The sequence below is a fragment of the Myotis davidii genome, unplaced genomic scaffold, assembly GCF_000327345.1.
Source record: "Myotis davidii unplaced genomic scaffold, ASM32734v1 scaffold1815, whole genome shotgun sequence".
NCBI lineage: Eukaryota > Metazoa > Chordata > Mammalia > Chiroptera > Vespertilionidae > Myotis > Myotis davidii.
This window is the reverse complement of record NW_006286478.1, coordinates 408,961-418,357: the sequence shown is the minus strand read 5'-3', so window position 1 is coordinate 418,357 and position 9,397 is coordinate 408,961. Positions and strand designations below refer to the sequence as shown.

The following is a 9,397-nucleotide window of genomic DNA, read 5'->3' as shown; positions in this document are numbered from 1 at the left end:
GGAGCCCGGCCTGGGTCGGGGGGGGCCCCACCAGACGGCCACCCCAGGAGGATGGAGGGGCGGTGTTGGTGGAGGGGAGCTGGAGTGGGAGGAGAGGACAGGTTCCCTCCCGCCCCCAGCCTCTCCTACTTTCCACTCGGGTTTTACCCTCGAGAGGGCGCCTACCCAGCATCCATACCTGTTGGTCATCTAAAAATAATAATAATAAATACCGCAACCCTTCATTGTACTGTCTGTGCCTTATCCGAGCCACCAGCACTGCCGTCTGTCCTCACCAGACCTCGCAAGGACGGCGTGCCACCGCGGAATCCTGGCGCCACCTCCTACTCCCTGTGGTCCTTCTTAACCCCTGAGTCTGTTTGCACAACTGCACACTAGTATCCGCCCCACAGCCCGCGCATCCTCTAAGATACGCACGTAACGGGACACGGTGCCTGGCGCACCCCGGGCTCTCAGCGCACGGGAGCCGGCTGCTTCCCGCGGAATTCTTTCCTGGGGGAGGTGCAGCCCTGGGATGCCCTGCTTCCCGCGCTGTCTGAGCTCGCACACCCTGTGTGTGTTTTCAGAGAGGTCCGCCAGGAGAGCGAGGCCCCCCGGGTCCCCCGGGGCCGCCGGGAATGCCAGGATCCGACGGCATCGACGTGAGTCTCTAAACCTGGGACCGAAGGGGAGGGAGGGAGGCTGCGGACAAAGGGGGACTTTGTGAGCGCGGGGAGCGGGGAGGGAGTGGAGGGGTTCCTGGAGATGCAGTGCCCTCTGTTGCCAGTAGGCGGCACCGCCCGCCCCACAAGGAACCTGTTTGTTCTGCAAAAACCTCAACCCAGCAGGGAGATGCAGAGCCCGTTATAGCTGCCCACAGACAAGGAGCTGCAGTGCTGTCCACCCACCACAGCTCACAGCGATTCCTTATCCCCTTCCCCGCCTTTCCCTCCTTTTGAAGGTGGGAGACGCCTTAAACCCTGGGCCTTAACCCCTGGGCCCTGCCCACTGGCACGTCTGCGTGCTTCTTCGGGATAGTTTAGAAGCTTTGGCCAGACTGCTGACCAGCTGGGGCCAGACTCCTGTCTCTCCCTTTTGCATTTCTTCCCCGATTTAGAACCAGCTGGGCTTGCTCCCTGATCTCCCCAGCATGGTGAGGGTTAAAGCCCTCATTCAGCAGGCTCTGGCAGGAGGTTAGCTCCATGTTTACCCATCTGGACAGACCTCTATTCAGCCTGGTGCCCCCACCCCCAAACACAGGGAGCTGGGTCCCTGCCAGTTCCCTGGCTGCTGCCGGCTGAGATGCCTGGAGGCCGCTCTGGGGCTGAGTCTGACTCCAGGCCCTGCCTGTCCTCCACCAAGGATCCTTTGTCACCAGGGAAAGGAGTTCCTTCCTGCCTTGGGAAGTTTGAATCTGCCCCTCCAGAGGCCCCCATACCCCACCCCAGTCTCTTTACTTCACTCACCTCCCCTTTGCGTTTTTCTGAAAGTTTCTTCCCACACTTGCCCAAATCCAAGAGGCACCAACCAGCTCTCCAAGGTAATTTGGAGCCCACGACTCCATTTGCAAGTCTCATAACCAGCACCTCGCCAGCATTGGCGTGTCTACAGCCATGTTGATATCACCTTCTCCTGCCTGTCTGGGGATGTCTCAATTAACCTATGATTTTTTATTTATTTTTTTTGAGAGAGAGAGAGAAATGGAGCTATTTTCCTAAAAAGTGCAAGGCTGAGGGGATCCAGGACAGAGGAGAAGAGGGTGAGGAGAAAGGCACATGGGACCCAGCAGCCAGGGTCTGTGTGTGCCCACTGGGCAGCATGAGCCAGAGCCTGCTGTCTCACCAACTTGTCTCTTGCAGGGTGACAAGGGGCCCCCTGGGAAAGCTGGCCCTCCGGTGAGTGCCTTTTCTCCTTTGATCTCTGACTCTTGTGGTTCTTGCCCTCCTCTTGCTAGTATTTGCTTCACCTCTGTTTTCAAGGGACCTAAGGGAGAGCCTGGCAAAACGGGGCCCGACGGGCCGGATGGGAAGCCCGGGATTGATGTGAGTAGCCTGGTTCTGGCGTCTTCCCTGACGTTGTGTTCAGAGTGGAGCAGCAGGATGAGCCCTGTCCCCTCCATGTGGCGTGTGACCTCACTGGAACCGCACCCCCAGCCCAGGAGCACTGACTCATGGGCAGATGGAGAGGGGCTCAGTTGTCTGCAGCAGCCAGGATTTAGTGTCACATTTCTGGCTTCCAAGGGTCAGACTGCATACTCCGCGCAGAGCTGTCCTGCACACCCGTCCGCTCCTCCTCTCTTCCCTTCCCCACCCGACCCCCTCGAAGCCCCGGTGCAGCCCAGGAGAGGAGCATTATGTGGCTGATCCCACAGAGTTGCCAGGGGCCCCAAGGTCACTGGCTCCTGGACACAGCCAGGGCCACTGGGATAGTCATCTGGTTGGGGAATACACTTGGGTCAGTCACTGAAAGATGGGAGGGGGAAGAGACCCCAGTGAGTTGGTTGGCCTTGTTGGCTCAAGAGGCCCCCATCAGAGCTGTGCCCAGCCACCGGGGCTCCTCCAACTCACCAACACCTTGCAAAGATTACAAAGCACATGGCCTTCCACATCAATTCTCACACACCCACCTACAGAGGTAAGCAGGATTATTAATCCATTTTGCAGATGAAAAATTAAGGCTCAGGAAAAATTGCCAAGGGCAGACATCAAGAACATGACCATTCCAGCCCGGCCAGCATGGCTCAGTGGTTGAGTTTGTCAACCTTTGAACCAGGAGATCATGGTTCGATTCCCAGTCAGGGTACATGCCTGGGTTGCAGACTCGATCCCCAGTGTGAGGCGTGCAGGAGGCAGCTGATCAATAATTCTCTCTCATCTCTCCCTTCCTTTCATCTCTGAAATCAATAAAAAAATATATATTTTAAAAAAGACAATGACCGTTCCAGATCTTCATCTAAGTCTTCTAGATCCTAAATTGGGAGGCAGGAGGCCCAGGTTAACGGATCTTTGAGATTTGGTTTCTCATCTTTCAAAAGAAAGGTAACCCTTCTGCCTGCCCACCTCCTAGGGTTACTGTGGGAGCCGAGGAAAGAAAAGTGAGGTGTTGAGGCTCCTAGGCCTTCAAGGAGTTGGGTGAAATGCAGTCTGGGCCCACCCAAGAGAGACCTCTGTACCCGCCCTGCCCCTCACTGATCTACCTTCTTTCTTCCCCAGGGTCTCACTGGAGCCAAGGGGGAACCTGGCCCCGTTGGCATCCCTGGAGTCAAGGTAAGGGCCTGCTTGGGACTCAGCATGGGCAATGGAGAGCCAGAGTTTGGGAAGGGCTGCAGTAGAGAGGGGCAGGGACCCAGGAGACCCCAGCCCCTGAGCCTCTCCCATTGCTCTTGCAGGGCCAGCCGGGGCTCCCAGGTCCGCCTGGCCTGCCGGTGAGTATAACCTGCAGAGGCTTTGATGACCCTGTGTGGATTGGGGGCGGGGGAGAGATTTGAAGAAGGGCCATCAATCCAATCTCTTTTCCTTCTGTTCTAGGGCCCTGGCTTCGCTGGACCTCCTGTAAGTCCTCAGGGGTGGAGCAGGGTCCCTGAGACTCCTAGGGAATGATGATACAGAAGGGCTTCTAGGGGACTGGCCATCATGGGCAGGGGCCAGCATGCTCTCATGTCAGGAATGGGCAGACTTGCCAGAGAACTCTGAGCCAGCCCACTCCCGGCCTATCCACTGGCTGTGGGATTCTCTGGTCCTTAAAGCCCTCCCTTGTCAGTCTCTGGCACCTGTCCTTACCTTTGCCCCTGGGATGGGCTAACCCTCTGAGGCATCCTGGCCAGTGATGTCTCTGTTCCTAGGGACCACCTGGACCTGTGGGCCTCCCTGGTGAGATTGGAATCACTGGCCCCAAGGTGAGCACCAGCCACCCCCTACTGACTCTGCCCCCCGCGCTCTGCCTCCAAACCTGCAAGCTAGGTGTTTCTCCAGAAGTTCCTGGGCCTGCTTCTGGCCACCAGGGAGCTCCTCCAGGTCTGGGGCAGAAACCCCTCCTGCTGAGCCCACCCTGTGGTAGGTCTTTCAGGGAGACCAAGGGCTGGGGCCATCCCTTACCAGTCAGGCCTTGATCTCCCCAAGAGCCCAGGTTGCAGGAGGTGACTGGAGGGGAGGCTGCACAGGGGTATGATTTGGGCCTCTCTTGCTTCCAGGGGGATTCTGGACCAGAGGGACCATCAGGGCCCCCGGGGCCCCCTGGGAAACCGGTAAGTGTCCTCAGACCTCCCACGTGGCAGTGTGTAGCCGAGGAAGGAGAAGGGTACGTGAAGCATGCCTGGGATGGGGTAGGTCCGGGGTCAGATTTCATGGTCACACATCTCCTCTCAGGGCCGTCCCGGAACCATCCAGGGCCTGGAAGGCAGCGCGGATTTCCTGGTGAGAGGTGGTCGTGGGGCAAGGCTAATGTGTTTTGGGGCTGGTCACCTGGAGATGGGCAGTGGTGGAGATAGGATGGGTCTGGAGACAGGACAGTGGGATTTGGGGAGGGGCTTCGCAGAGTGGCTCAGCCAGATGGGGTGGGAGGAGGGTTTGGGAGTTGGCAAGATGGGGAAGCACTGCCCAGCTGGCCTGAGGCAGGCCTGTGACCACAGAGCCCTGCGGGATTTTCTTTCCAGTGTCCAACCAACTGTCCAGCGGGTGTGAAAGGCCCCCAGGGGCTGCAGGGAGTGAAGGTGAGCTCCTGGCCCTGGTCTGGGGAGGACAGAGCCAGTGGTCAGGTGGGGACCTCACACTGAGCTGCCTCTTTTCCTTTAGGGGCATCCTGGGAAACGTGGGGTTCTGGGAGATCCTGGCCGCCTTGGGAAGCCGGTAAGTGAGGGCAGAGGGCCATGGGAGAGACTTGTGGAGAGGACCCCACTTCTTCCTCCTCTTCCTTCCTCCCCCACCCCCTTTCCTTCCTCTGTGGTCTCTGGGGACAGAGTCTTGAGCTGGGAAGCAGGAGGCCCATGTTCTAGGTCAGTGTGTCCCTGGACAAGTCCCTTCTTGCTGGGCCTCCATTTCCCCACCTGTCATGTGGGATTGGGAAGGGATGCTATCTTTGGTTGCCTGAATCTTTGGTCTCTCCACCTGCCCACCTGTCAATCCTCAATCCTGCCCCTTAGGGTCCCAAAGGAGATGTAGGTGCTTCCGGAGAGCAAGGCATCCCTGGACCACCGGTAAGGAACACTTCCCCCGGGGCCTCCTCCCCTTGTCCTAGGAGACCTTAGTGGGGTCATGCCCCTGCTCCAGCCTCTGACCTGTAGAAGAGACGCCTGTGCCCATGGGAGAAGGAGGCTGAAGCTGACTGTCAGAAATTGGGGGACAGAACCAAGGCGGTCAGCGGGCTGGGCTGAGGCCCAGGTTGTGCCACTGTCCCTTTGAGTGATCCTGGTGCATGTGTCCCTGCCTCTGAGCCTCAGTCCCTCCTACGAGACAGGGACACAGAGGAGCCTTGTGAAGTCTGGGCTGGGGGTCAGAGAAGGAATCATGGAGCGGGCCTTGCAACTGCCATCGCTGTCATTCTTCTCTCCTGACAGGGTCCCCAGGGTGCCAGGGGCTACCCAGGCATGGCAGGGCCCAAAGGAGAGACGGTGAGTGAGTCTGCGGGTGTCCTGCAAGAGCTGCCCCGACAGCCCTCTGGCCTCTGGGGTCTAGGACTGACCCGCACCTCCTTCCTCTGCCCAGGGTCCTCGTGGGTACAAAGGCATGGTGGGCTCTGTTGGCACCGCTGGGTCTCCGGTAAGTCTGCTCCTGCTCACCTCCCCGCACATCTCCAGGCTGGAGTTCCTGGGGACGCAGCGGGTGCTGCTCCAGCTGAGCCCGTTAACTCGGATTCCCGTTTGTCCTTCTTGCCAGGGTGAGGAAGGTCCTCGAGGGCCACCAGGCCGAGCTGGCGAGAAAGGCGACATGGTGAGTCCTCCACTCCTCTGGTCCAGTTAGGGCTCCTGGGAGCACTGGGCAGGGCTCAGCTCCACCTAAGGCTGGTGTGTGTGTGTGTGTGTGTGTGTGTCTTGGTGTCTGCATGGGAGTGTCTGGTATGGGAAGGAGCGTTTGTGCCCAGAGCCCAGTCAGCTCGGTCAGCCCCGCCTCCTTGAAGCCCAGCCCGTAGCTGATCAAATTCAGATTTTGGGAGAAGCCAGGAGATTCAGTCCTATGGTCACAGGGGCCAGACAATTAAATTCCAGCAAATCAGCCATGGGGCTAATGGGATTTGGTCCAGATGCCAGTTCACTTAACTCTTTATTTATTTTTAATGAATAGACTTTATTTCTTTTAGCAGTTTTGAGTTTACAGAAAAATTGAAGAGAGTAAAACTAACTGTTCTTTTTTTAGTTTTTATTATGCAAGTTTTGAAAGATACACAAAAGTAGAGAGTGATATAGTGAACCCCCATATAACCTATCTCCCCAAATTAACATTTTGCCAAATTCACGTCATCCTTCCTTCCTTCACTTTGTTATTGCTTCACTCTGATATTTTCAAGCAAGTCCTTAACATCATGTCATTTCACCCCTAAATACTAGTACTTCTGTGTATATCTCTTAAAAATAAGCACTTTTTCTCACATAATCACGGTATCATTACCATGCCAACAAAATTATCAAGTATTCCTAAACATCATCAAATAACCAGCCTGTGTTCAATTTTTCCCAATTATGTCAAAAATGTCTCTTCAGGAATCTTGTTCAAATTAAGACCCAAACAAAGCCCACGCAGCTCATTTGGTTGCCGTGTTGCATAGTGAAGCCCAGGTTTCCCGCTGGCCCCTTCCCACCCCCAGCCCAGCCCCTTCTGCTTGGATTGCCCTCCACTCCCTCCTGCTGGGTCCAGAGCCGAAAGGGCACTCCCAGGCCCTTCTCCTCCAGCCCCTGCCCAGGGTGGCCTGTGCCTCAGGGACCCTGGGATGCGGAGGCCACTGTTCTCAGCTGTTCCCCTCTGAGAACCACCAGGTAGGACTTTAGCACCCTAAAGGTGACCTCATCTCTGTCTGCTTTGCAGGGAAGCCAAGGTGTTCGAGGACCCCAGGGAATAACAGGCCCAAAGGGAGCAGCTGTAAGTGGTCACCCAGACAGAGGGCAGGTTCCAGTCAGCTCTGCCCAAGCCCCCAGGGACTCTAGACTGAACTCTGTCGCTGTCCCACTGGCTCTGCCACCTCGGGAAACGCCCCTTTCTGTGCCTTCGTGTTTCCAGCTGTAAATGCTCTAGGAGAGATCAGGGGAAGCTTGCAGCAATCTAGGACACTTGTCACCCATACAGGGAGGGAGTGTGGTCCATCCCCGAAGTCCCATTCCCACGTCCATTCCCTTCCCCCAGTTGACTGATGGGGCTTCACGCAATGACCAGACCACTTCCTCACTGCACACTGCAGCTGTCACAGAGCGACATGGGTGGGTGGCCTGACCTCAGGCATCTCCCCATTATGAGTCTACCTTCAACTCTCCCCTGAGCAGGGTCCCCCAGGCATCGACGGCAAGGACGGGACCCCAGGCACACCTGGCATGAAGGTAGGAGTGGGGACTGCTGGTGGGATTGGGGCAAGGGTCAGGGCTCCTCCCAGCTTAGGCTCCCAGCTCAGGCCTGAGTCCCATCACTGGGATCTTGGAGGCCTATGAGCCTGGGACCCTCAGGTGTGTCATCGACACATCCCTTCTTGCCCCCGGGCCTCAGTTTCCCTGCCTGCATTCTGGTGGAAGCCATGGGCCCTCTGGGGTGAGCTCTCATTTGTGCCTCTGGCTGTCTCTCTCCAGGGCAGTGCAGGACTGGCGGGGCGGCCAGGAAACCCAGGCCACCAGGGCCCAGCGGTGAGTATGATGGAGCCATGGAGGCCGCCCACTGCAAGCTGTTTCTCCTCCTCAGAAAGACCAAGCGCTCTGTTGCCCACCTCCCATGGTGGCAAATCTACACGCCCGGGCTCTTGCTCTCGTCCTTGTCCACACCCAGCCTGGACCTCATCACCACCCTGTGGCCTCTGGCCTGGCTTAGGCCTCATCATTTGGGCGATGGCTCCAGCCTTCTCTGTGGCTATTCCAACCCTCCATCATGACTAAGTGGAATCTGACCCTTCCCTGCTGCAGCACCTCCCATGGCCCTCAGTGTCTCTGGAAGGTCATTCCATGGTCAGTCAAGAAGTACTTGTTGAGTACCAAGGTACACTAAGTGGCAGGGAAACAGGAACGGAGAGCTACCATCCTTGTCCTCCCAGCTCATCTCAGCCTTCAAGGACCACATAATCGGACCACTTCCTGCCTCTTCAACCACTTCTCAACCTGCCTTGGCTTTTCTTATATACATATTTCAGAAAGAGGAAGGGAGCGGGAGAGATAGAAACATCAATGATGAGAGAGAATCATTGATTGGCTGCCTCCTGCACGCCCCATCCTGGGGATTGAGCCTGAAACCCGGGCATGTGCCCAAATCAAACTGGCAACTTCTTGGTTCCTGGGTCGATGCTCAACCACTAAGCCACGCCAGCTGGGCTCTGATGTCACTTTTTTCTACAGGGTGTGCCAGGCCAGCCCGGGACCAAAGGAGGCCCAGGAGACAAGGTGAAGTGGCCCCAAGCTGGCAGCAGAATGGCTTCATCTGAGGGAGGGAGCCGAGGGGCACGGGACCAGGGCTTGTCCTAAAGACTGCAAGGCTCCGGCCTCACCCCAGGCTCAGGGACTCAGCCTGTGCACAAATCCCTTGGGCCTAAGCACTTCCCTCCTGGCACCTCCCGCCGCTCCCCACACCTCACCTCAGCTCAGCGGAGACAGATGGCATGGCTCTGAATCCAAAGGAGAGACGAACAGGGAAATCAGTGGAGTCCAGAGGATCTGACCAAGAACACCCTCTCCCTTCCACAACTTATTGGGTTCCAGCATCTGCTTAAGGTTCATAGGGCTTCTCCCAGACCGACCTTAACTGTGTTTTCCTACAGGGTGAGCCAGGCCAGCAGGGCCTCCCTGGAGTCTCTGGTCCCCCTGGGAAGGAGGTAAGTGCCCTCTCCTTTGACCCAAGGGCTCTTGCTTTGTCCCCCATCCCCAGGCCTAAGGACCCTGCACTCAGCTTGTGGGGTCTGGGTGAGACTATGGAGTGAACCCTTGGCATGGAGGTGCCCTGGGTGCCAGCCAGGGCCCTGCCACTGACCCACTATCCTAGGGAAGCTCCCTCTCCTCTCTGTACCAGGCAGTAGGGATAAAGGGCTCAGAATCATTCATTCATTCATTCATTCATTCACTCACTCATTCCATAAGCATTCACCAAATACCTGCAACTGTGCTAAATGCTGAGATACACAGTCTCCTATTCACACGGAGCTTACGGTTTGTTAGCAGAAGAGACGGACATTAAATAAACGAACACATGATAACTAACTACAATTGTGTTGAGTCCTATGAAGGAAAAGTACAGACCGGAAGAGA

At 56.8% G+C, this 9,397-nt stretch overlaps 1 protein-coding gene across 1 annotated transcript in view; it reads left to right on the top strand.

Moving 5' to 3' along the window:
• Positions 1-9,397, top strand: part of COL9A2 (collagen type IX alpha 2) — a 15,034-nt gene that overhangs the window by 597 nt on the left and 5,040 nt on the right. The window contains exons 2-21 of the mRNA XM_006757975.2: positions 567-641; positions 1,839-1,874; positions 1,959-2,021; positions 3,192-3,245; positions 3,368-3,403; positions 3,507-3,530; positions 3,821-3,874; positions 4,169-4,222; positions 4,344-4,391; positions 4,631-4,687; positions 4,770-4,823; positions 5,117-5,170; positions 5,531-5,584; positions 5,679-5,732; positions 5,850-5,903; positions 6,993-7,046; positions 7,445-7,498; positions 7,742-7,795; positions 8,495-8,539; positions 8,914-8,967. Coding sequence (XP_006758038.1) covers positions 567-641; positions 1,839-1,874; positions 1,959-2,021; positions 3,192-3,245; positions 3,368-3,403; positions 3,507-3,530; positions 3,821-3,874; positions 4,169-4,222; positions 4,344-4,391; positions 4,631-4,687; positions 4,770-4,823; positions 5,117-5,170; positions 5,531-5,584; positions 5,679-5,732; positions 5,850-5,903; positions 6,993-7,046; positions 7,445-7,498; positions 7,742-7,795; positions 8,495-8,539; positions 8,914-8,967 — 1,032 coding nt within the window. The remainder of the gene's footprint in view (positions 1-566; positions 642-1,838; positions 1,875-1,958; positions 2,022-3,191; positions 3,246-3,367; positions 3,404-3,506; positions 3,531-3,820; positions 3,875-4,168; positions 4,223-4,343; positions 4,392-4,630; positions 4,688-4,769; positions 4,824-5,116; positions 5,171-5,530; positions 5,585-5,678; positions 5,733-5,849; positions 5,904-6,992; positions 7,047-7,444; positions 7,499-7,741; positions 7,796-8,494; positions 8,540-8,913; positions 8,968-9,397) is intronic.